Here is a 27678-nt window from a genome sequence, read left to right as displayed (position 1 = left end):
CAAATGGTTGTTTGAGTGTTCGATGGACAGAATGGCATTATAGACTAAATGAAAGTAGACCATGTGGTGAGTGGATGAGCTGGGAGTAGACGAATTGGCAATTTACCGACCTACATGTATTTGACTTCATGATCCAGATACCCGGTATGTGAAAAGTCAGCAATGAAAGTTATGAACCATTTGTAAAAAGGAGGACAAAAGAATATAGGAAAATGACAGGAAAGTGACCAATTGAATCTTTTAAAAGTTGAGGAGGGATATAGATTCTAATTAGTTCCAGCAAAAATTTTAATCAGCGTTTACAAGATAGCTATATGTGTAGACTGTGTCTGATTCCTTTTTATGTACAGACTGAAATTATTGCAAAGATATACCCATAAACAAACAAAAAGGTCCTTAAATGTTTAGCATACTCTGGAATAATCTCGCAGCAATTATGGCCTTCCTTGTCCCAATCAGAGAGAGACTTTTTAATTTTATAGAAAGAATGTCCCCTCTTTTAAGGACATATATTTGTGCACATCATGATCTGTGCACATTTAAGGACGTTCCACAATTAACCCGTGTTAATTTTTGCATATTTGGAATATTCAGGTACTAAAGTATCTATCTGCAAAGTTTGGTGAAAAATGACAGTGGATTTCACTTTTTGTTTTAGCACAATTGGAGTTTAGCATCCATACGGTATAGCTGAAGCGTATGCACACTGTATTGGTATTAGCAGCTCGCAGATGCAGGCCAGCTGAAATTTGCTCGGATATCGCGGAGCCAATTTTTCATCTCTAACTTAAACTACTTTCTCCAGTGAAAATGGCAGATGATTTTATTTTTGACTTTCTCCATATGGAAGTAGTAGACTTTGTGCAGCGAACAACAAACTCAGATGAAAAGGTAAACTATGACACTTGGTCTAAATTTAGAGAGAAAGGGGCACTGGTGCCACTGCACTGGCACTGCCACTCCCACCAAACTGCGGTTTACCGTGTAGGCTCGGTGAGTTTCCCCGTATCGGCGGCGGGGCTCAAGATTAAGGAACCGGTGAACCACGTAGTGGAGACTCGCGGGGAAATCTTCCATATTTTTATTTAGTAGACTCTAATTTAGAATATTAAAAGTTTTGGCTTATGTCATCAGTTCTTTACTCCATCTATTCGAGGAACAAATGTATCAATTTGTGATTCCAAGTTTAATAATATTAGGCCTAATATTATTATTAATATTATAGGTAACCCAGAGAGCTCCCGTCCGCGCAGCGGGCGGGAGCCCAGAAGCTCACAGTGTATTCTACCATTGCCACCGGACAAGGGTGATTTATGGTCTAAATATTTCTCCAAATGAATTGTGAAAACAAAAAGTGTACAATTACCACGATTATATGGATGAAGGTCTAGCGAGTGGCAGATTCCTGACATCTGAGCACAGTCTGGAACCTCAAAAAAACGAAAAGTTCTCTGCTTCTACCCCGTCTCGATCGGCCATTTTTGTTAAAAATCGTAACAAAACGGCCGATCGAGACTGGGTAGAAGGAAAGAACTTTTGTTTTTTTTGAGGTTCCAGACTGTGCTCAGATGTCAGGAATCTGCCACTCGCTAGACCTTCATCCATATAATCGTGGTAATTGTACACTTTTTGTTTTCACAATTCATTTGGAGAAATATTTAGACCATAAATCACCCTTGTCCGGTGGCAATGGTAGAATACACTGTGAGCTTCTGGGCTCCCGCCCGCTGTGCGGGCGGGAGCTCTCTGGGTTATATTATAGGGTGTCTGGACTCTGGAGAAAAATATTATTTTTCTTATTTCAAGAAAATATCACATTTTCTTTGTGAATTTGAAGAGAAATGACCTTCAGACTGACAGAAATGTAACATTTTTGAAAAAAATCTGATTATTGGCTGCAAAAAAGAAGAATGAAATTAGGTCAATTTCCAGCATTTCTCTGCCATAGACTGTGTAACTTGTAAGTTAATACCGGTACTACTACTAGGCCCTAGTTAAGAAATGGACACACACAAATCCAAATTTTTAGCTTCCGAGAGCTGTTATAAATTTATTATTAATGCCAAAAACTTGTCCATAAAGAGTCCAATAGGATTTTTTATGCTCTTTCTGATGGTATGATTTTTATAAAGATTTGGAAACCAGATCACAATGAAAAATTGCGACAAAGTGAAAAAATTGTGCAAAACAGAAATTTAATTTTCCCATAGAAAACGCATGGGGAAATGGCAATCTCAACACACACAAAAATAAGGGTTTGCAATTTATCTCTAAATCCTTATTTAAAATGATCATACAAACTTGTCCTTACTGTCAAAAGAAGCCCCTGAATTTTCTCTTTCCATACATGCCAAACACAAGTTAATAATCAATTCAGATCACATTTTTCTAGTAGCCTGAACTTCCCGAAAAAAATGTGCCATATTTTCCCCTAAATCAGCCTGTCTTATGCTGACACTTTTCAGTGTGGCTTCAGACACCCTATGAATATAGGCCTACTATAGAGTAACTGCATCTGTGCGTGGGCGGGCCTAGCCAGGCGGCTTCTAGAGAGTAAAAATCATTTACTAACGTAAGGTCACTCTCATACGAAGCCAGGGCTTCCGTCATATACTTTTGCGTGTACCACCAAAAAACCTGAAACTTTCGCCCCCGAGATTTCTACTTTCTTTCTAAAAGATCTAGCCCTAAATCATGTACATGGGATACAACTTCATTTCCGACATTTCTATGCTATGGATTTTATTTTTAGACAAGAATTCATCAAAAAAAAATGAGAAAAATATCATGAATAGACGGAAGCGACTTGCCCGATGTTTACGCCGCCATCTTGTTTTCGGCCGATTCTTGTCGCGGTGGCGAAATATTTTTACTCTTCAAAATCAGTTCTATGATGTCAACATGCTAAATTATCGTCTCACTACTTCCACTGCGAGCTCCGGCACATGATTCGACGATTGACGACGGATATTTGTTCTAAAGCCGTTTCCTATCAGATTTCTTGGTTTTTCAGCGGGGTTTGGGTCTGGTCAATACAATTTTGATTAATTCTACTAAATTTTAACTTTTTGTTGCTTCTTTTTGTTGCGCTGGTACTCTAGACCAAAACTTCAAAAGCTTCGGTCTGCCCACCTGAGCCTATAGAGACGAGGGTTTACCTTGATCCCTTGATCAGTCCTTCTTAGGATCTGCGTCTGGTAATGTCCTCGGAGTATCCATACATGATGAAGCTGCTGATAATCGATACGCGATGCGGGCGATGGCTACCACTAGATGTCCATTGACTCGACGTGTATTCTCACAAGACAAACTCTGTACTCTGAAACTGACTGGAACCAACAACTGACTGAACTTTATAAACTGAGAAACTAACTTGAATCACTCGGAGATTGGGGCTATTTATATACTTATGGCGTGGTCGTACGCATGGTCCGTCGCAGCACTATGCGTACCATGCGTGCGCCCATGATCCAGCCACAATCTCCATAGGTCTCTGTTATGTTGGTTGTTCCGCTGAACTCCGTTCGCTCCACTCACCAAATACAGAGACCGAAGTTGTAGCTCGATCTGTACAGGGACTCAATGGCCACATGTTTATGTATTAAGTTCGGATAAAACAGGGAAGTGTGAAGTTGCGCGACAGCCGAAGTAAGTCGCTGTTTTTCCACCTTTTAAGTTTATTTTTCCCCGTTTTGGTGCATTTCAGGCCAAAACGGAATAGAATAATAATCTTTATTTTGGTACAGTTCTTTTTATATATTTTTATGAAATAAAGACGAAAATCGATGATGCCCCGTCGGGGGGAATTTTGCATTGTTAACCCCCTAATGGTGGCTGCACGATAGCGAGCCGTCTGTGTACAAGGAGAAATTAAAAAAAAAAAATCAAAAATGTTAAAACTCTCCTCAAAACAGACGGCTGCCAGCTGTCTAATATTAATTATATTAGATTTAGAATCATTGAAAAGTCAGAATCTCAAACTCAAGCCCCGGGCCGGGGCTAGGGCAATCAAAATCAAATTATATTTGATGGGGGTGTGCCTCAAGAAACCCTGAAATGGGGGTCTAAGGAACTGACCACAAGGGTAAAATACGGGGTCTTAGGAACTAAATATATACCGGGCGGCAAAGTTCTTGCCAGGTTCATTCTAGGGAGGCAGCGTAGCTCAGTCGGTTAGACTTAGAGAGCGCATGTTTCGGATAAAATTGTAGATCTCAACGTGAGGGGTTCGAGTCCCGCTCATGCCTAAACGCTTCTAACAAAAAGGTCTGATGCTATAGCGTTGTGTGTTAGAGTGCCTCACCATTGTATTCAGTGCAGGTGTGAATGCAGTTGGAAAACACTCCGTCCATCGGAAAGGACGCAAATGTTGGTCCCGTGTATAGTCACAACCTAGATGCACGTTAAAACCAATACACTATTCGTCAAAGAGTAGGGTGTTCACCCGGTGTATTGCACCTGCCGGTCCCGGCAAAATTCAGGTCAAGTACCTGATACGTTTATGCGCGGTGGGCCATGCATCGTATACATCCAGATCCAGACGCTTGGCAGTGCAAAGCGACGCAACTCGCAAGCTGCACAGCGGCCTCGGTGCGTGCAAAGCACGCACGGTGGGTGGGTTTAGTATTATTATTATTTATTTGACCAAATCATGATACAAACATAGATGACATTATACATGGTAAAAACAACCAATACAGAATGGAGCAGTGCTACATGCTGGTCAGGGGTGATAAAAGCATAATAAATAGCTGTTGCTCGGAAGCATATCACCCCCACATGTAGCACTGCGTACAAATATCAACTTAGAAAACAAATTACAAAAAATATAATCTAGCCCAATGTTTGGCGAAATTTCTATAAAATAATAATGAAATGCAGAAGCTGATTGATGTTTACATATAACTAGAGAATGACTGAAAGTAATAATTAGAAAGGTAGTCAACTGGTCATTAATAAGTAGACTGGTGAAGAAAAACAATGATGATGAGTATTGTAATACTATTCTGATCTAATCTGGCAATGTGGAGATAAACACAGTAAATTAATATAAGCATATCTAATAGAATGGAATATAATTAAGAATATAATAATTTATAATTTAAGAAGCCCAAACAAAAATGAAGTTAAAATTAGTCTTGTTTCTTATCTTGTGGCAAAGAGGGATTGTTTTAGAGAAAGGAGGAAGGAAGGTAATGAATTGAGAACAGCAGCATCCCTAACTTCAGTGGAGAGAGCATTCCATATTCTTGGGAAACGGCGAGAGGGTGAGAGAAAGAGAGCTTGTGTTCGAGAAGACGGATGACAAAATGTAAGGAGCTCTTGATGACGGGAATTGATGAGGACATTTCGTGAGAGAGATTCACATTGAATGTGACCATGTAAACATTTGAAATTAAAGGAACAGAGCAAATAATCCCTTCTTGAGGCAAGACTAGACCAATTGAGGCGCGAGAGTCTATCTTCATAAGACATATCTCCCTTCCGCTGCTTGAGGGCCAGACGTGTAGCTGTTCGCTGCACTCTTTCTAGTTGCTTTTCCTGTTGAATGGTGTTAGGATGCCACGCTGGGTAGGCATATTCCAATATAGGGAGGATAAGAGACTTATAAAGTGAGAATATTGAAACAGTAGAAGACTTGCCTGCAATTAGTCTAATGAAGCCGAGAAGGCGATTTGCCCTGCTTACAACATTATCAACATGTAGTTTCCATTGTAGATTATTGCTTATTGTGATGCCAAGGTACCTAAACGAGGATACAGTTGTCAATCAGGAGTTATTCAAAGTGTATAAAGGGAATTGAGTTTTCCTACTTCTTGTCACATGCATGATTTTGCATTTCGACAAATTGAAAGACATAGAGTTGAGAAGGGACCAAACATGTAACAAATTCAAGTCATTCTGAAAAATGTTTTCGTCTTCGGGGGAAGTGATAGTACGATATAGGAGGATATCATCTGCGAAAAGAACACATGAAGAAGAGAGTTGTGAGGAAATGTCGTTAATAAAGAGGTTAAAGAGTAGTGGGCCTAGGCAGCTCCCTTGGGGCACGCCTGAAGATACATTCACCCAAGTGGAAGAGAAACCCTGAAAAATCACTCGTTGTCTCCGATCTGTAAGAAAGGATTTGAGCCATTTCTAAACTAGCCCTATTTTCGAAAGCTCCCACTATACAATGGTATGCATCACAGAAAGGCAAACAAAACCACAAGGTAATTTAAAATCATCATTTAGATCCATAAAATTGTTTGATATTAAAGATTAAAAAGTAGGCAAAATTAAATCTACTATTAATATTCTATTTCTTTGCCAAAATGAAGATAACATAACAATGCAGATAGCACAGAATTAAAGATACATAATAGAAATAAACCACTGGAATACCATGGGCAGAAATACGTAACTGAATACGTGTGGCAACCAGCCTTCTGCCCCACTTCAAGTGGTTGTAAACATAGACTGATAATGATATACATAAATGGTTCTAAGATATCAAGATAATAATATGCAACGTGTTAAGATCTATCTTGAGAAAAAATGTATTGAAACTCTCTCTTCTTTTTTTATAATTATTAATTTTCAATGTAAACGATTTTTGTACATTTCTTCGTAAAACGGTTAAGCTGCATCAGCTAGCTCGATGACGTCAGGGGTCAATTTATCACGTGATGGGAGGTCTTTGGGTGGAGAGAACCTTGTGGTTGATAACACTCCTTCAAAAAATCCTATGTGAATGTTAATATTACAAGTGGTGTTCCATGACTGAATATCATCCAGAGGAGCATTTTCCCATCCGAGCATGTTGTTGGTAAATGGCAGTCCTACCGCCTTGCAGTAGAGAGGAAGCACCGCAGAGGGATTCCTTTGCAAATCTGAAGCATCAAGAATTACTGGTTCAGGATCAATAGTTTCCTTGATGTACTTCCAAAGATCATACAGACTTCTGTAGTAATCAAAGGGGTTGTTCATTTCTATGTGCCTTCTCATATCAAATTCAGTTTCACATGTTTCATCTTCATGCAGGAGATTATTGCCCTTCAGATGTTGATAGTTAGCTTTATGAAGTGATGAGTACATCAGGAGAGGATGCCGGATAAAAAAGGAATGGCGATATCCTTTAGGAATCAACTCTCTGAGATCATCACGCTGCATTGCAAGACCTATATCTTTCACAAAGACCACCTCTGCAGTGGAACTCTCTAACATCTTCTTTAGTTTTTCATATGATAGTCCTTCGGGTTGAAATGTCCTTGACATCACCCTCCCAATATATTGAGAAGCCTTAATGTAGATAGCTTCGTTTCCTTCATACGATGTCGGTAAATCGATACCGTCGTTCAGTTGGACATTGAGCATGGCGTTATAAGCATATCCAAATGGTTCGTACCATATCTCCATTCCAGGAATCTGTCCAATCGACCGAGTGAAAACAGCAACACCAGCCACAACACCATACTTGAAATGATGCAAGTGTAGGGATTGACCTTGGAAAATATGACATATTTCTGGCAGTTCGTGTTGAGCGCTGGTGTTGAATGTCTGCTGAACCGAGCATCACAGCTGATGTTGACGATCTACGTGTAATTTCCCCATTCACCAACACCACCCCCAGAGAATGGGAAACTCGTGATTTCAAGTTTCGTGTTGATGTGGTGATTTGAAGCCCACAAACAGGCAGTGAACAGGCTGAAATTAGATTTTGACAGACAAGATGAGTGCAAATCATTAGAGCCTCGTTATACACATGAATGGACAACATTATTTTGGATTCTTGAAGTATTTTCAGCCTTTGCATTCTGTAAGATGAGATGTACTGTAATTTCTCCCCACTTTCACTTTCGTTGTTGAGAAGTTCTCGCGTGAAGTTAAGATGATCAGCAGTGCAGAGGCATGACGTCATAGGCTATCGAAGCGCGAACGGTATCGTTCCTGTGGATCGAGCTCGGTGTTAGAGTTCGATTCAACAGCCTTTTCACGCTACGAACTCCGAACTTGAAATCACTCGTTGTTTCAATGAACCAATCAGCGGTCTCCAAATCACCATGCAGAGCTGGACTATTAGTTGAACGCAGTCAATGGGCAATTTGCCACTGTGACGTGGTGATATGCAATTTAGATCGAGTCATTTTCACTTTTTCTTTTGTACTTTTGTAGATACAATTTTTTGCAGATTTTGTAATATGGATATGGAGACTCGTTTATCATATCGCAATAAATAAATTTAAACTCCATAGTTGGAGGAGCAGTCAAACTTTGTTTTCACATTAAGAGGAGAATATATTTCATATTTAAAAAAAGAAAAAGAAATAGTAAGTGAGAAACGTCATAGTTCCTTAATTTTCTTACCGATCTAGATGTGCACATATAACTGTTTTGTTAAATTAAGCAAAATGAATCGTAGTGAGCATATGCAATGTCTCAAGCAATGCATGCAACCAATTTGAAACTATTTAAACTACAATTAATCTAAAATTGCATTCTTGATTCTGTTGTAATCAATTGCCTACATACTCTAGAGACGTTTACTGTGATCGTTTCTGCCTTGCAATTATTTCAGGATAAAGTGATTTCCAAGCTAGAGCAGATGGGTTATCGAGTGGGTCAGAGTCTGATTGAGAAGTTCACGAGAGACAGCCCTCGATTCAGCAGTGAACTGGACATCATCAAATTTGTGTGCAAGGATCTATGGAATGGGGTCTACAAGAAGCAGGTTGATAATCTCAGAACAAACCATCAGGTGAGGGGGATTCTTAAAACAATTATCTTCATGAAGTATTTCCTCTTGTGGTTTAATTTGAACTTATTTGTATTTATAATGGAGTGAGTTCACACCGTATATTCCATATGACTTTAAGCTCGGTATAATTATGTTTTAATCTATCTTTTATTTTCTCATGTCACAGGGGGTGTATGTTTTGCAAGATAACAAATTCAGACTGCTCACTCAGATGTCCTCTGGCAAACAGTATATTGAATCAGCACCACGGGTGAGAGAAGTTCATTTCATTTATTACTTTTATTAGTTAAAATCATACCTTGTCAGATCTCCAGAGACCTTTGGTAGGGAGCATACATGTATACTCACCATTGTGACTACATGTATTTGAATCACAGATGTATGATAGCTTGTCAGCACAAATCTTGATTTGGTGAAAAAGAAAAATGATCCGAATTCGAAACCTACCAGTGCTGAATGGATTATAAAATTGTAAAATTTGTGTGCTAGACTTGTCTCAGGACCCACTTTTTGGTTGAAGTTTTAATAATGGTCTGTGCCTGCAGACTAGATAGTAAGTAGTTACATAATATCTTCAAAATATCATGTTGTTTGAATGTGTTTAAGTCAAGAATGAGTGTGGGAGAAGCTTGCTGTTAGCCTTATACCTCTCCAATTGATTGATTACATTCAGTAATCTTTGTAAAATATTTTTGTTAAACTTATCAGATATGGTGAATATCCTTATATTTTTCTTTGTTTTGTTTAAATCAAGAAGTTATAATCAGCAATAATCATGATGAAAGGTATTTCAAGTTGATTTGAATATTATTTATTTTCATATCATAATTTTCTATTCCATATTAATGCCAGCAAATATGAAATTAAGGAATCCCGGCAAAAAAAAGTAAAGCTAAAAAAGCACTGATTATTAGCAACTCAATCAAGGACAAGTTATAGCATGTCACATGTGTAACGTTACATCTTGGACAAAATATCTCTCGGTATGAAGGCCTTGCTTATTTTGCCAATAACTGAGCAATTCATTTCTAATTTAATCTATCATTTGGTATATTTGTAGCAAGATCACTAGATTGTTTTAAAGTCAGTCATATTTTCCTTTTTTGTTTCTTACAGTACTTAGCATTCCCATGTGGTTTAATACGAGGTGGTCTGGCAAACTTAGGAGTCAACTGTGTCGTGACAGCAGAAGTCAGCACTATGCCAGCATGTAAGTATGATCATCTACAGGGTAATTCTATATTAATGTTACTAGATTCATCTTCTCTGTATTTTCCAGTTCTAATATTCTTAAAGATATTTTGTTTATTCAAGTTAATCCAAAATTACCCATTTTGGAAATCTAAAATGGTATTCAGTGGGACATACTTTATTTTCATGCATTTGAAAGTGTATTGTTTCATATTTCATTCTTGCTGCAGATATAAGGCAAATGTGAATGGTATGTAGCATTGTTCAAGATTAATGTCAGGCATTAAGCACACTAATGATGCTAGATGATTCAAAATTCCACAGCAAATCTTATAACTATAATCAATCTTGCTGTCAAAACCATAAATCATATCTGCTAAGACAAAGACATTGTAAAAGGTTGATGAGGGATAAGTGGGCCTCTTGATAATGATATTTATGCTATGTGTCAAGGTGGAATGTATCTACCTGAATAAGAAGTTATGCTTTACTCTGTTATGTTATCCTAATGTTATTTTGACTTGCAGGTAAATTTCAGATCATGATTCAGAGGACATAACATAGCATCAATCAGTGCCTTGCCATGTCTAAATTCTTAATGTAAAGGGCCAAGGATGAAGCCTGGACAGTGCTGATGACTCAGAATATGTATATATAGTTCATTTCATGACTGAGCACTATGGCATAGAAATGTGTCTTCTGATGTTAGCATCTGGACTTGGTTTACTGGCTCAGTAGATAAGACAATGAAATTAAGCACTGTGTAAATTCATTGACTGCTATATTCTGTAATTGCCAGAGACTTTGTGTATGGACCCACAGTTCCAGTAGGCAATTAGCTGTGAAACTGGACAGAAGAAAGGACCAACCAAGGCAGTAACAAATCTACTCAAATTTATCATCAGAGTGACTATATTGCTTGGTTGTTAGTCAGAATGACTACTACATTGTCATTTTCATGTCATATAGAATTGGACATGGGATTATTATTTTGCAATTGGAGTTGTACCAAGTTGCAATTATCTCCATGAAGCTTTGAATTCTACAGAATTTGTGAAAATTGAAATGCGAGAACCTTTATCAAAGTTGTTGTTATCAGACAACTAATATGGGCTGAGTTTTGGACATGTGATCATTGCTTTCTTCAAACTGACATGATTAGATGATAAAATGAATTGATATCTGGGTCATATTACAAAAAGAGTTTCAATCAAATGCAACTCAAGGGCCCTGTTGCATAAAGGTTACTATTATAGTATCTTTTCCACCCAATGGTATCTTCCCTGAAATCCTTGATTCTGATTGGCTGATTAGGATTGTTACCATGGCAGTTACCTTCGGATGGCAACGTTACTATGATAGTAACTTTTGTGCAACAGGGCCAAAAAATCAAACTTGGATTTCAACCAATGAGAAGAGCATATTGAGGATGTGTGCTTGATTTTTGGGGGCATTTAAATGCAACTCTCTTTAAGGAAAACAGAATATAATGGGGCTCATATTTATTTGTTTTCCTGGGCTCTTTTCTGATGAAAATCATTTTAAATTCCATTTCTATATTTCATTACCCCTTCCCTCAGTTCCCTGATGGTTACCATGAATAGAAGATAAAATTATTACATTTATCATTCGATTTAAGTGGAGGTTATGATAAAATATTACTGTGCAATAAATCTGTCTCGATTGAACTCCTATCCCTCATTTGTGACAAAGGATACATAATATTGGGACATTCTCAATGTACACTTGAAATAAGATGTAATGAAATCTCCATTAACTAAATTCTCAAACCAGTGTTTAAATTACCTTTGGGAATTCAGCAATTTTGTTTGAAGTAGCATTTATCTGTAAATATTCATACATGTATGATGATAATAGACATATGTAATAAAGGATCAAGGAATCACAATATGTTATTAGAGTTACTTCTGTATATTTCTGTCCAAGAGTTTCAGATGATTGCATACATGTACTATGGACTTGTGAGAACGTCAAAACTTGATTAAGGTTTGAACATTCTTTTTTTGTTAGATAATTGATATCTGATGTGCTGGTATGGAATTAGCATCAACAAATGACACTTAATATAATGTAGTGGAGACAGGTTTTTGATTGCAAAAGATTTTTAGTGTAAATGAATAATTGAATATTGTTGGGTTGAACATTGGGTTGAAATCCCAATCAAATTGATACAGCATGCAGATCTGTATCAACTTTTATAGGTTCTCTGCTAAAGTGATATTTTTTCCTTCACTACTTATTACTATCATTATTTATTTGTTTGGCGTCACCTGTGCCTAGGAGGCGAAAAGCGAATAGAATTACTGTGACCCGCAGGTCTCTCCTCCCGATATAACTGATTGGAGGGAGTGCAGGTGGACCACTACATCGGGGTTTCCCTACTTGGATTTGATTGTCTGCAAATTATTAACTAGTTCCCCTGGTCTTCAAATAAATTCTTTCATAGCTATGTATTAATACAACCCTAATCTCCCCCCTTCCCACACAAAAACCATGGTAATTATTAGTTTATTTCAGATTTGACTACAAATACAGATCATTGCGAAGAACACCCATTGGATACTGTGATGAAACTACAAAACTTGTGGTATACTAGTTCAAGGAGTCTTAAATTTTGGTCACTACATAGAAACAACTATGGTACTTGATTAGTAATATTTGTTAATGAATCAACATTGTCAAAAGTAGACAAATTTGTGTCTGACAGAATGAGAGGTATGCTTTCTTTTTCCTACATTACAAGAGTTTTCGACAAAATGGCCCATATTCTGAACTTGGGTTTAAATTAAACCCTGGTTTAAAGTTGTGGCTTAACTATGGAGAGCTAATTGGAGCACAAATCCCTTACAGTACACATTCAATTCATTAACTCATGTGGAACCCAAATTGTTCATAATTGTCTGGGAATGAGGACTGAAGTATTTTTCTTTGTTATGAAAGCAAAATGAAAATGAAAAACAAAACAATATAAACAGTTTTTGAATTTTTGGCTCCCCATAATTTTAGCACAGAGCTAGACCATGGTCTAAGTTAAACCTGACTTCAGAATACGGACCAATGAGTGTCATTAAAATTCTTGTGATATGAATGATCACTTAGTATGTGAAGCTCTGGCGATTCCCTTTTCACTTCCAATTGTTTGCAATTTTGTTTACAAAAGTAGCTGGAAAATTTATTTTGATGTTCAATCCTGGAAAAAATTACTTACTGCCATCAATCAAAAAGAAAATAAACATACTAAAACAAACACTTGTTTTTGTCTCGCCTGCATAGCCGAGTGAGACTATTAGGTACTTCTTATCCGGCAGTGGCGTCAACAATGAAATCTTAACCAAGGTTAAGTTTTTGAAATGTCATCACAACTTAGAAAGTATATGGATCTAGTTCATGAAACTTGGACATAAGAGCAATCAAGTATTCATGAACATCATGTCCGAGTTTCAGGTCACATGACCAAAGGTCATTTAGGGTCAACGAAATTTGGTAAAGTTGGGGGTATTTGTGGAAACTTTCACAGTTTATGGATCTAGTTCATGGAACTCAGACAGAAGGGCAACCATGTATCCCTGAATATCCTTGCACATTTAAGGTCAGATGACCAAGATCACAGGTCATTTAATGTCAATGAACTTTGGCCATGTTGGGGGTATTTGTTGAATTAAGAATACACCATGTGTGGACTTTCTTGCATCTGCACATCAGCATCACTCAAAGTCAGTCCATTCTCAAATTCTCTGCGCAATACAATAAACTTTGCAACATTTAATTCTTACATTCCTAAATATTTATCAAGACTACATTTCACGAATACATAAGCATAAAAAATTCTTAAGAAAATCTTTCAAGAAGAATAATCAATTTCTACATTTGATTTACAATTTGTATATTTTATGTTCAAAACATTCGGTCATCTAATCTTGGAGAAACCACAAAGTCAACGTATCACACACACCATTCTACACTAGCAATTGTGACCAGACATATAACAAACATGAAAGTTTCAACCACCTTCATTCTATTTTTAGATCAAATTAAACCATGATTTTTGTCTCGCCTGCATAGCAGAGCGAGACTATAGGCGCCGCTTTTCCGACGGCGACGGCGGCGTCAACATCAAATCTTAACCTAAGGTTAAGTTTTTGAAATGACATCATAACTTAGAAAGTATATGGACCTAGTTCATGAAACTTGGACATAAGGTTAATCAAGTATTACTGAACATCCTGCCTGAGTTTCAGGTCACATGACCAAGGTCAAAGGTCATTTAGGGTCAATGAACTTAGACCATGTTGGGAAAATTATTTTCAAAATCTTAACCGAAGGTTAAGTTTTTGAAATGACATAACTTAGAAAGTATATGGACCTAGTTCATGAAACTTGGGCATAAGTTTAATCAAGTATTAGTGAACATCCTGCTCGAGTTTCAGGTCACGTGACCAAGGTCAAAGGTCATTTAGGGTCAATGAACTTTGGTCAAGTTGGGGGTATTTGTTGAATTACTATCACAACTTTGAAAATATATGGATCTAGTCCATGAAACTTGGACATAAGGTTAATCAAGTATTAGTGAACATCCTGCTTGAGTTTCAGGTCACATGACCAAGGTCAAAGGTCATTTAGGGTCAATGAACTTTGGCCAAGTTGGGGGTATTTGTTGAATTACCATCATAACTTTGACAATTTATGGATCTAGTTTATGAAACTTGGACATTAGGTTAATCAAGTATCACTGAACATCCTGTACGAGTTTCAGGTCACATGACCATGGTCAAAGGTCATTAAAGGTCAATGAACTTTGGCCGTGTTGGGGGTATTTGTTGAATTACCATCCTAACTCTGAAAGTTTATGGATCTAGTTCATAAAACTTGGGATATAAGAGTAATCAAGCATCACTGAACATCCCCTGTGAGTTTCAGGTCACAAAACCAAGTCAAAGGTCAGTTAAGGTCAATAAACTTAGGCCATGTTGGGGTAATTGTTGAAGTGCCATCATAACTTTGAAAGTTTATGGATAGAGTGAATGAAATGTGGACATGGGTGTAGTTGACAGTCTTAAGTCTCATTCAAATGTCATTTATAGTCAATGAACGTGGTATTATGTCATTATATGAATGATGTTTTTGTAAATGATTATTTTATAGTAGTTTTCAAAGTTAGCACTGCTGCTATATTAAATTGCGTAATGCAGGCGAGACTGCCAGAGGCGTTCCACTTGTTTAATTTGGTATCAAAACACATAATCCTAAAAATATGAGATTACAAGAAATGAACCTCATTGGTAGCAAACTTTTCAATTATTCTTTACATGATTACCGAAATACAACTTGCGATGTCAAGATTGTATTCGGTTACAAAAAGGAAAAGTACACTCATTCATTATTAAAACCAACCCCTAATATTATCAACATGACAGAATGACATATTCAACACATGCATGACAACATGAAATCTGCTGAATTTCTTATATTCTTGCATTGAACAGAGCTGCCAATTAGTATGATTTTATCCAATTTAACAGGAAAATTATTATGGGGAAAGTGACACTAATATAGGACTTCCCCCTAGAAAGATTTTTCGAACTTGTAAGAATGATTATTTTTGGTGTGTTTTTCAAAATTTTAAAGAGAAATAGAATTTTAACTTGAAAAAATTGAAGATTGTATAACTTTCTCACAAGGTTTGGCAGCTCTGAATGCATAACATGACATTACATCTCTCCCTGAAACTTACAAAAGACAAAGAAAAAATATGAACTTAAAAAGTTCTATGAAAATATAATTACACCCGAGTTGAATAATTCATTGGTTATATTTTGAGTAAAAGAATACTGTTCATGAAAAAAGGGCACACACATTTAATATCACACACTTAAACCCATAGTCATTTGTGGAAAATTACTTTTTTTCAAGTTGGAAACACAGGTACATCAGGCATGTATATAATGGTTCTTTACAAGGGCATTGAATGTACAGTCAAGCCTAATGCCTAATCATTTTGCATGTATAAATGTATATATATTAAAATTGCATTTCTTTTCAGTGTAAACTTTAGGAAATTGAGATATAATCAACATAAATTCATTCTTTGATGCAAAAACATTTTCTCTATTTAATACATCTCAAATAGTAACACTAGGAAATGTCTGAGTCAAACTTGTCAACCGCAGACAAGCTCCATATACCACAGCACAGTACCATCTGTTAATATGTCATACATCTGCTTTCAACAGTCTCTATAACCTCAGCCTTAGTCCTCATCAAGAAAAGCCAGCTTAGTTTTTTTTCTACTACTATTTACAACATTTGTTTCAAACAGATTTATAATTAGTATATTTAATCTTCTTAAAGTTTCAAGGAAATATACATTTGCACAGATCAACTGGCAAAATTTGTTGACCTCACACTACATACTTAGTAAAAGTAACTTAACTTGTATATCTACAGGACATGGTGTGTCACTTTAACATTATACAGATAAATCATATCATTATTATCTTATTGATTTCTTATGGTGAATACCGAAGTCACAGTATATTAAGCAAGCTTTAATAATGTAATATACTTTACGAATCAGAATATTCATGACTATTCTTCCCCTCTCTATCTATTACACCCTAAACCAAATTTCCCTCTGTAACTTGAAATCTACTGGTAGTCAATTATTAAAGATGAATTAATTTTCATAATAAAATCATAAATACAGGTAAAGTGTACATGTAAGCTTAACAACAATGAAATATATAACAGTTATTTTCCCTGACCCCAACAAATGTTATCTACAAAAAGACCTTTCTGACTCTCAACTAAAATATCAAGATTGTAGAAGTTATTATAACCCAACACACATGTATACCTACAGATTTGGCAAGACATTAATGTTCAACAAACACTTTAACCTACATGTAGGTAAATTGGCTGCCATTGTGGGGCGTTGGGCAGTATACCCAAAGAAGAAGAAGAACTACCCTGTGTTCCACATGTTACCATCCCTTCAGAGGTTACTTGATTTAGAGTATGAGTTTAATTTAGCACATTGGTGTTCAACTATAACAGCTATATTACATTTTGAAATCACTTTGTTTAAAAGGATAGTCAAGTACAAGAATTTTCAAGTGAAATTTGTTTTACCCTGAAGAAAAATAAAATAAATATTTACAAATTTTACATTTAGTTACTCAAACGTACATTGATTCCTGAGAGTCAGAGAAAAACAGATGCGCCGATCTTTCACTCTCTTGTACACAGGCATGAATTTAACTTTCTACTAAAGTTGTTTGTAGATATCAAGTGAGAAGGCTTATTTCACTTCTGGTTTGGATTGGAGAAATAGAAATCTAATCCTCTCTGTTGACCCCTTGATTGACCCTGTTGGTTCCTTCTCTGACCATTTCCTGATTGATTCCTGCCGCCCCCTCCTCCTCTTCCACTCTTCTAGTGTGGGGTTAAAAACAGAAATAGACATACAGATTTATAATTCAACACCAAATCCAATGTTAATAGGGAAAAGAATATTGATCTGAGACTGACAAAATAATGAGAGGCATTATTCTTGGTTACAAATACAAATAAATTAGTACAAAGCTGTATATCATAAAATGGTGAGCTACATAAATACCAATTTTTAAACCTCTGCTCGAATTGACCAATGTTTTGGGCATGCAATACTGTGGTTTACAAAATCTTGGCAGATGCCAAGATTTCTCATCTATTTCACTATTGTACTTATAAACCATCTGTTATTTCTTGCCCGTGTTAAGGAAGATACTTGTCAACAGGATATGCTTAGTATGCAAAATTTCAAGGCAATCGAATGAATACAGAAAGTTCACCAAACCTGTCCATTGTTGTATTAGACAGAATGCTTGAATAGACAACAAACTTAAAACATCCTTTCCTCAAAAGCAATATTCTGTATGACTGGATATTATTCGTTTTCATACAGAAATATATATTAAACAGCTCAGAATCAGTCCAGGACTAAACAACATCTGGGAAATATTTGTGGTTTAGATGTGCCTGGTATTATTGCTGCTAAACATGTACTTGTTTCTTGAAGTTCCCAATGGAATATATACTAGCTCCCGTTAACACCCACTTGGTGTACCGTCAGATGGTCTAAGAAGTTATATGAGCTGAGAAAGTGATCAAACGGTCATTAGTTGGAAAAATAAAGAAGAGCGACATTCCATCATAAGACAAAATTAAACCTGTCCCAGATCGTACAAGCTCAAAAGGTATTGCACCATTAGATCAAATGGAAATAAAACTAATTTCATAGTAGATTATTTCAGAACCAAAGTTCATTAGAATAAGAATATTAAGATGACCAATCAATGTTAGACCAAGTGGCTATAAACGTGAAGAATGACAGGAATTTAACCTTAATCACTTACTGGTCTGCTTGTGTGTCTGCTCCACTCCGGGGCTGTAATGATGGGGGAGGGGTACGTCTCCCCTAGTGATACCCCAGCCTGGTTGAGCTCTGCATTGCTTAGGGTCCATGGCATGTGAATAGCTCCTCCTTTGATACTTTTCAGCTCTGGTACCCACAGGCGTATGTAGTCACCCTATATTAGTCCAAAGAGAGGTTACGCAAATAAAAAAAACATTTGTTTCTTCTCCATGCTTTCAGAGATAAAGACACCTGGGCATACAATCATCGCTTGAAAAACCACCTACCAGTAACAGAGTGCTGTGCATATTTTGCTTAACTGAGCAATTTCTCATTTTCGACTACAATTATATGATATATAATTTTTATTCATACACACAGATACTACAAGGTCGATTTGTTCCATTTTATTTAAATTCATTTTCAAGTCAAGTCTGACTAAAAATCATGTTAAGTGACGAGCAAACAGATATTTCAGAGAACAGATGTGGAGTGTTGTGGCCCAGTGGATTAGTCTTCTGACTTTGAACCAGAGGGTCATGGATTCGAATCCCAGCCATGGCGTAATTTCCTTCAGCAAGAAATTCATCAACATTGTGCTGCACTCAACCCAGGTGAGGTGAGTGGGTACCTGGCAGGAATTTATTCCTTGAAATGCCACCGCGCTGTAAAAGGCTGCTGGGCTAAAGCCAGGGTAATATTATCTAAGTCCTTTGGAAGCGCATAGGGACGTTATGACATAATGTGATATGCGGTATACAAGAACTGCGTTTATTATTATTTCATGCATAATCTCATTGACAAAAATTTGGTAGAGAAGATCTTATGAGCATGATCTAACTGACATATTGAGGTGATATATAGTATAGAGCATGCAACTGGGAATATCAGTGAAAGTCTTTGTATGACTTAATTCTCTGTGAAACAACCCCTCCTACCCTGGTTTTCTAACATTAATCTGTCTGAATTTCACCAAACATTCATAAACATTCATGTTGAGAACTTACTTGTGGATCATAGTCAAGTCCCTGCTTGATCATGTTAAACTTCCTGCTCTCACGAGGGTCATTCCCAACTCCAGCACTATACAGCCAGTTGCCATAGTTACTTGTTACATCATGATCAACCTGCATTTAAACAATCATAGAAATGTATTTTCATTCTTTATAACGGTCTTATGTTACACAAACTAGCAAATATTTTATTCAAATATCCTAGTAGCAGTATAATGAGAACAGTGTGACCTAAATTAACTTTAACTTAAATTCTGTGAAGATGTGACCCTACTTCCTTGAAAGGTAACCATCTCTCCCTTATGTGGCCACAAGCCTGTTTCAAACTGACCAATCAAACAAATTCCGAAGTTATGTGGCATGTTATTTTCACATATCCTCATGACCAAAAATTTTGACAAATTTGGACATATCAACCATCCCAAAATTGACCCGATTGCTACGAAAAATTTCATGAAAATCTGTCTATTTTTTAAACAAACAGGTATGCACTAACAATCTACACACAATTTTATTGAACTGTGATCTTAAATTTCTATTATAGGAATGTCGAAATTTAATCATCTCTACAGCTCACTCACAAATACAAGCTGAATTGCTTTATGTCACTTTGTTCATCATATAACACTTTACAGACTACTCCATATAGTTTTATTGACCCATTATCTATAACTTGTCACCTTTACATCAACAACCCACTCATTTTTGTAGAAACCCAAAACAAAAAAATCAGGAGATACTCACCAACATCTGTTCAAACCATTCTGCACCCAGCCTCCAATCAAGGCAAAGATCTTTGGCAAGAAAACTGGCCACGTTCTGTCGCCCTCTGTTGGACATGAATCCGGTGGCGGCTACCTCTCTCATGTTGGCATCTACAAAAGGTACCCCTGTTTGTCCTTTAGACCAGGCATCGAACCACCTCTTATTCTTAGTCCACTGTTTCTGAACATCGAGAAGACCTGGGGGTATTACATAAATAAATACAAATAAAATTTACAATGATAGTAATATTTTGTGCATGGTTTGACATAGATTTACAGTTACGCTTATGTATCCCACTGAAAGATTTCACCTTTATGTTCATACAGTATCTAGAATAGATCATTGTTTCTTTATAGTAGTATTAAATATGACTGGAATGCCTTTGCGTAACTTTTCTCAGCACCATTATGAATATTGTTTCATGTAGAGTGAATGTGTGTTGACCACAGTCACATGTTCTAAAGCTAACAAGAGACTACCATCGCAGTGTCAGATATTATCATTTCAGTATTTTTGTGCTTCCTAGATTACATAAAACTATGAGATATTCGCTATTTCTGCTGTACATGCATTTCACTGTTAGCAAATTTCTTATCATAACAGATAACTGCACTCTCGAAACTAAAAACAGAAAATATCAAACTTATTGGAAATGATGAATCTTACCATTCAGAGCAAACATCTTACTTCCGAACTTCATTGCAACATACTTGAAGTAGTCTCTCCAAATTAGCTCGAATATGACCCTAAAATGCAAAGCAAGAAAGAAGCAAGTAAATCATTGTATATTTCAACAGATCACTAAATGTCTAAGTGTCTTGACAATTTTACATGTCAAAATAATAGATACAAGACAAGATCAGCGGATGAGAGAAGAAAAAGGGAAAAAAAAAAAGGAAATGAAAACTAGGAATATATAGATTAAAGAAATGAGAGCTGATAAGAGGAAAGAGAGAGAGAAAAAAAAACAATATAAGATACAAAGAAAATGAACAAAAAATGGAAAAGGGATTTAAGAAAAAAAAATAGTAAAAAATATGAAGGGTTAGCAGATATTATGAAATATGTCTGAAAAATAAAAATAGAAAAGAGAAGTGAAAATGAGAGGAAAGGGGGTGGGAGATGAGGGGAGGAAAGAAGATGAAAAAAAAGATAAAGACAAGAAGAGATGAGTAGACAAAAGAAGAGTAAAGAAAAGAAAGAGAAATAAATAAATAAAAGTAAAGAAAGTATATAATTCAAATATTACTCCTGAACAATATACAGAATGAGACAACACTCACCAATATGTTGACTGATTTGCAGTTCTCTCCTTTTCATATCTCTTCACCTCTGCATGAATCTTCCTGGGTGACACACAACCATGTGCTAACCTAAAAATTGAAAGAAATGAAAATACCTCACTCATCTCTAAACTGAACCTTACATTATCAATATTTTGAACAGACACATTGACCAGTATTTTTGTCATGCTAAAATAAATTGATTCTATGGTAGTCTGATAATATGTGAGTATTGGTTTCTATGTGGAAGGAATATATATATTTGTCACCATCTGCACAATGACTACAGTCAATTCAATACACGATTCATAAGTTTGAAGAAAAAATTATAATCCTTTTAAGAATGAACAATGTAACAAAATTGGTTCCTGTCTGAATTTTTCACTGCTCTCTTTTCAGAGAAATTTGACGTCCATCTAAAATTTACCTCTGAAAGTTTCGAAATAATCAGTAATCGATGAAAATCAGCAAACTTCATTCCTTGACTCACCATGCTGCAAACTTTGTGGAGTACTCTGACCCAATCAGACCATTTCTAGTTTCCTTGTACTGTGAGATGCAGTCCTGTTTGATTCCAAAATAGAGTGAAATTAATTGTACTTCATGTTCTAAAATTGAAAAGTTGCAGTAACTAGTTTAACATGACTGTGAAAGATTGTTTATGAAGGACATAAAAATTAATTTTCTTGCAATGATAATAAATGATGCCTGCACACTCACTTCGTTATTTTAACAAAATGATCAATAAATAACAAATCTTAAGACATATAGAGCATAAGAAATGGTGAGCCACAGAAATAGCTACGAGTCATAGCAAAATAACAGTGAAATAGGTTGAGAATGATCTACTAAACTGACAAGGATAGGTATTTTACTTACACTTTTCCAAAAGTAGTCTTCAATCCTGGCAAGGCCAGTGCTCTCTCCTCCTCGGAAGGGGAATGCTGACCTTGAATCAGAACCTGGATCTGATATACAATAAAATAGAATATAGAGTCAGGGGCGGATTTTCCAAAAGGGGGGGGGGGCACATTTTTCAGAAGAAAATTTTGACAAGCAAAAAAAAAAGGGTTTTAACCAAAAATTAAGGATATTTCGTACCCAAAAAAATTTGACAAAAAAAAAAAAAAAATGTCTTCACTTTCAAAAATGGGGGCACACCTCTGTTTAATGGCATTTTTACATCACAAATTTTAATTTTGCTTCTCAAAAGGGGGGGGGGCACAGCCGGCCTATGCCAGTGTATAAAGTTATTGCATCCTGTATCAATCACTCATTACACATGAAATGTGCTTACAAGCCTAATTTCAAGGGGATTCAGTCATTCAGATCACATAATTAATTCAAACATCAAGAATATTTTATATTTGCTTGAAAATTAATAACTCTAAATCATAAATTATGACAAACTTACCAAAATAAGATTATGTTAGTGCTGATGGCTTTCTACTATTTTCTTTTATCAGATAAATCACAATCTTTGTAAAACTGGCCCCAGGTAAGGTTTAACTCTAAACATGGCCAGGTTACTAGTTGACACAACATAGCACACATAAACCTATATGAAGCAGATTTCACTGCCATAATAATGGTAAATGAATATATGAATATGATTATGAAGAAAGATTTGAGAGATACCTTTCACACAAAACGATGAGAATGTAGGAATATCCCCTTCTGCTATTCCTTGTGGGAGACCTTTGAGTGAATTGGGCATGTTGATAGGCGGTCGGACATTGGACCTGTTCTCCACCTTCTTTCTGAATTCTGTGTACACATTAGGCACCCTATATATTCAGGAAAACAAATGAACAGAATAATAGTCATTGACCACAAATATACAATTGTCATAACTCAATCGCATTAAAATAAGGGAGGGGGCACTGAGTAGTTGACTGCAGATGATATGATACATAACTTGACTAAAGAGAACAACATGAAGACATCCATTAAAAGAACTGAATGGACAACATATTAAGATGGTACAACATTTTGTATTGAAGACATGGATGGAGGGCAGCCATAGGTCAAAAGGAGATGAATAGCCCAGTCTTTAAATCCATGCATGTATATCATCAGAATGATCAGATATGTGTACGGTAACCTTCTTATGACATCGCTAGAAATGGCACTACTTGATTTATTTCTTTTTCTGCATCACAATAACATAGCGCAATCATCCACAACAGAAAGTCAAATGAGAATTCATTCACCAAGGGCATAAGAATGACTCGCATGAAATCTTCATCTAGGTGACTGGTTTAGTCAAGAGAATAGTTTCAAGTGAATGGGTGGCAGCGGTGGGATGTGAACCCACGCCATCAAAATGACAACTTGACAAGTCTTCTATGTAAATAGTATTTTCATGTGCATTGTCTTATATGAATGTGCATGCGCGGGCAAATGGAGTAGCAGCACCTCTCTCTCTATATGTCATCAAAATCTCACTTTTTTTTCGCAATCTGAAACCACTATTTGAAGAAATTGACAGATTCTGTTAGATATTTTAAGTTTTGTGCATCAGCGGTAGGATATAACATTCAACTCAGTGACTATTCATAATAGAATCATTTTCAATACAAGCAGCAGGTGGGATATGTATCCATGTAATCATACTGATTACTTTTCAGTTTCCAAGTCATTTAACATGTGGCTGGTTTTCTCTTCTTTTTTTTATCATTTGATTTGGTAACAGGAGTAGAATTTGAACTAATGCCAAATAATTGGTGACCATCAAGACTTTCAAATACTGAACAATATCCACATACTTCCTGATATTCCTATAATATGCAAAACTTCAGGAGAATATAAAAGATACTAAGTGATTTTCATCCTTTTTTAAATTGTCTTTTATGCATATATGTCAGGAAGGATTTTATACTAATTCTTAAGTTGAATATTTGCAACAACAAATCCTTCACCAACACTTGACTGGAATTATTATTTTGTATCATATGTTTTGTGGGTGGCAGCAGTGGGATAGCCCCATTTCATTAAATTTTTTAATGGAACTGTTTGACACTCACCCTTGTGGATCAAATGGTACATCTTGTCTGTGATAGAGGGTGGATCCCCAGAACTTCTTCAATTGGACCCCAAGCTTGGAGCAAGATTGCTGCAAACCAGCCTCCACATCCAGCTCCTCAGAAGTCACCTTATCAAATAAATAATGTTGGAATTCAGTCAATAAAAACAAGACCTGGGTCCTGTTGCAAAAGGGTTGTGTTAATAAAGAGTTTACACTAGCCCAAAATTTCCATCGCTAATTGGTGGAAAATCAAATTAGATATGATTCTTGGTAGCATTTATTGCCACTGTTTTTGCAACCAGCCCCTGTAGGGAGTTTCACCAGAGTGAAGCATGATCAACTGTCATGCTAAAGCATTGCTTTTAACATTAGTACATGTTTATAAATTGATTTATAATTACCATTTGATAAACACACTGAAAGCTATGCACCATCAAATAAATCATATCATTATTTTTTTTCTTAAAATGTCCTTTCATCTGCCGATCTGCTAACACTCAAAAATAAAATAACAGGTAAATATGTAATGAGAAAACCTCACCTCTTCTTGCAGTGCAACTGCAGCAACTTCATCCTTTCCAAACTGCTGGATTAACTGAGTTACCACATCCTCAGGCTGACCGTTCCTTACAACCAAGCCACTGATTGAGAAATGGTAATAAAAACAGAGGGTGTGTGAGAGAGAGAGAGAGAGGGGTGGGGGCAGAAGAGAGAGGGAGGGTAAGAGGAAGGGCAAGGGAAGAGGAATTAAGAGAGAAAAAAATAAGAGAATTTAATCTCCATTCACCAAATTTCAGACAAAAATAGAAGTGTTCATATGGACATGCTACAATTTTGAACAACGGTCTTCATGGATATCAACTTGCGTACTCTGGTAAAAACTAAAGCAACATGGGAGTAACTTTACAATCCAATGTCATAATCGATTATGAGAGCATGGATACCAACTGTAGTGTAAGAACGATGCATCACACACTTGATACATTATATCACATAACATCAGATTCTAATGGTAAGCCGCAATGTGTTTGAAGTGTAAACACTTTGACAATAACGATAAGACTCATTCCCTTTCGCACAAGATAGATACATGGTGTTACAAATTTATGCACTATTGTAAAAACTTCACAACACTTCCAGACAATTCTTAAACTACAAATCTAGAACCAACCTTCCGACTGACTGAAGAGTTTTTCTGAGATCCTCAACACTCTCCAGGAGGAACTTGAGACGATGCGGACCCGTCTTTGGGAATCCAAAGTTATACGTGCTCTTATAATGCCGAGGATCAAAGCAGTAGAGTGGAATCACATTGGTTGCATTCTTATGTGCCCAGAAGAGAACCTACATGTGAGACAAATTTTAAAAAAGCTTGATATTTCATTCTTAGCCTACACTTCCTTTACCATAAGAAAAGTTTTATCTTGGTTTATAAGCCCCATTTATTATACTCTGTTGAATAATAAATTTTTTTCACGACAGCATGCCTAGCGATATGTACAGCAATTGACCTAGTGCATGTACTTTCAGTATCTTATGGCAACTTAAAAAAATTATTCCCCCACACGTCATGTTCCGTCCTATCAAATTTTTTTACTCATAGCGCCTCTGAGTAAAACCCATATACATTTTCCATCTTTAGACTGTTTACTGCAGGTGGAATTGTTTAACATAGCATTTACCTCATTATCATGATAACGCAGGTCGTTTCGAAGGAGACAAATAATAATATTCATTCTTCCTGCCATGGTAGCCTGTTTGAAGAAAGTGAGTGAGTAAAAAAAAAGAAAAAGAAAAAAAGAAATGTCATTCTAATCATGGTGGATATATATGAAAATTCACTTTGATTACGATAACACTTCTTTGGGAAAACATTTATTTAGATCTATTCCCATATCTCTGAACTGAATTCTTTAGTTTAACCATGTTAAGAATACCACTGGCACTAAATAACCCCGAGACTCAGAGAGTGAGAGGTGTCTGAAAACCGGTAACGTGCTCAACATTCACCATCAAAGATCATGTGCCTAAAAGTAAAAGTAAAACTTAGGCTAAGAACTGATCACAGTGTGATCACACCACTGGGAAATGCAAGATGATACAGATACTTTAATGATCAAACATTCTTATTTTAAAACTGAGTGAGAGACTCCACATCGAGAAGTTCGATTAAGAGAGGCTAGGCAGAGACAACATACCGTACATCAATCACGGAATGCGGTTTTACGCCAATATCCAGGCCTTATGTGTTGTTAGTAGTTATATTAGTAATGAGAGATAGAGCCCGGAGCGGAGGCCTTATAAATTAACGTTATATTTGCCACCCAAACCAGGGCCGATATCGACTCCGTATGAAATATGATTCCAATCAATTTAAAGATTAACACAATTATAAATGATCTTACTTGTTTGCTTGGCTTTATAGTCTTGAACAAATCTCAGCCGTGATCGCACAAACGTGACTCTGATACCGCTTAGCTTGTGCACCACTCAACCTCAGTGGATCGCACAGTAGGACAGCGCTTGCGAGCTAGCTGGAGTCGGTCGCAAGTTTCGGAGGTTTCATAACTTGTGAACACGTGCACACTTCACGTGCGACCCGAGGATGTTTACAAAACAATCTTACGGGGGGGGGGGGGGGGTGATGCGCTTGACAGGCATCCACGTCGGATCGATGGGAGGGTATCACTCAGAGTAGTAGGTCCATAGTTAGAAAACTTGAATGACGTTTATCGGAATAGGTAGAAGCATGGAGCTATTACATGGTAGGTAAACAATTATGAGGATAAGAATTAAAGAAACAACCAAACATAATGAATGGACTGGCCTTCATGCGGGCGGCTCACCAGTGATGTAGCGCAGCGGAGACAAAGTGACGTGATTCACGTGAATGATAATTACCTTTTTCTCTTCAAAGAAAACAAGGGATTTTCTATCGATAAAAAGCACTTTTTTAAAAGGACTCATCTTTTTACAACGATTAAATTCTCAACTATTTTTTTGCTCGCTCGCTCTATATCTATCCAGGGAGTGAGATGGGTCCCTGATCTATCTATCCATCTATCCATCTATATCTATCTATATATCTATCTATATATCTATCTATCTATCTATCTATCTATCTATCTATCTATCTATCTATCTATCCATCTATCTATCTATCTATCTATCTATCTATCTATCTATCTATCTATCTATCTATCTATCTATCTATCTATCTATCTATCTATCTATCTATCTATCTATCT

General features: G+C 36.4%; 2 protein-coding genes across 4 annotated transcripts; one reads left to right on the top strand and one right to left on the bottom strand.

Moving 5' to 3' along the window:
* The first annotated feature begins 438 nt into the window (after positions 1 to 438).
* Positions 439 to 11837, top strand: LOC135154717 (trafficking protein particle complex subunit 6b-like). 3 transcript variants are annotated; one of them, XR_010294091.1, is made up of 6 exons: positions 709 to 891; positions 8558 to 8737; positions 8904 to 8987; positions 9854 to 9947; positions 10456 to 11155; positions 11308 to 11837. XR_010294091.1 is itself a non-coding variant. In XM_064102024.1 (5 exons), the coding sequence occupies exons 1-5, from the start codon at positions 811 to 813 to the stop codon at positions 10485 to 10487; spliced, it is 471 nt and encodes a 156-aa protein (XP_063958094.1). In that variant the 5' UTR covers positions 439 to 810; the 3' UTR covers positions 10488 to 11837. The 3 variants fall into 3 exon arrangements, 1 of the variants encoding a protein (XP_063958094.1); XR_010294092.1 differs by having other exon boundaries at positions 725 to 891; positions 10456 to 11114; XM_064102024.1 differs by having other exon boundaries at positions 439 to 891; positions 10456 to 11837.
* Positions 11838 to 15739: 3902 nt separating this feature from the next.
* LOC135154716 (cryptochrome DASH-like) lies at positions 15740 to 27127 on the bottom strand. The gene is made up of 14 exons (XM_064102023.1): positions 26836 to 27127; positions 26113 to 26184; positions 25602 to 25774; positions 24972 to 25071; positions 24429 to 24556; positions 23041 to 23189; positions 22282 to 22370; positions 21893 to 21966; positions 21403 to 21492; positions 20786 to 20865; positions 20099 to 20316; positions 19349 to 19468; positions 18343 to 18516; positions 15740 to 17380 (listed from the first exon to the last, which is right to left on the bottom strand). Exons 2-14 carry the CDS (start codon positions 26176 to 26178, stop codon positions 17252 to 17254), a joined length of 1590 nt encoding a protein of 529 aa, XP_063958093.1. The 5' UTR covers positions 26179 to 26184; positions 26836 to 27127; the 3' UTR covers positions 15740 to 17251.
* Between the last annotated feature and the right edge of the window lie 551 nt (positions 27128 to 27678).

Source organism: Lytechinus pictus, chromosome 7, assembly GCF_037042905.1.
Source record: "Lytechinus pictus isolate F3 Inbred chromosome 7, Lp3.0, whole genome shotgun sequence".
Taxonomy (NCBI): domain Eukaryota; kingdom Metazoa; phylum Echinodermata; class Echinoidea; order Temnopleuroida; family Toxopneustidae; genus Lytechinus; species Lytechinus pictus.
This window is presented reverse-complemented; position numbering and strand designations above follow the sequence as displayed.

Excerpts from the sequence above, each read along its gene's own strand:
- LOC135154716 (XM_064102023.1), bottom strand. The coding sequence starts at position 26,178 with ATGGCAGGAAGAATGAATATTATTATTTGTCTCCTTCGAAACGACCTG. Across the intron at positions 22,371-23,040 it reads CTCATCGTTTTGTGTGAAAG|ATCCAGGTTCTGATTCAAGG; the intron begins GTATCTCTCAAA and ends ATTGTATATCAG. Across the intron at positions 18,517-19,348 it reads GACTTGACTATGATCCACAA|GGTGACTACATACGCCTGTG; the intron begins GTAAGTTCTCAA and ends GGACTAATATAG.
- LOC135154717 (XM_064102024.1), top strand. The coding sequence starts at position 811 with ATGGCAGATGATTTTATTTTTGACTTTCTCCATATGGAAGTAGTAGAC. Across the intron at positions 892-8,557 it reads CAACAAACTCAGATGAAAAG|GATAAAGTGATTTCCAAGCT; the intron begins GTAAACTATGAC and ends CAATTATTTCAG. Across the intron at positions 8,738-8,903 it reads ATCTCAGAACAAACCATCAG|GGGGTGTATGTTTTGCAAGA; the intron begins GTGAGGGGGATT and ends CTCATGTCACAG.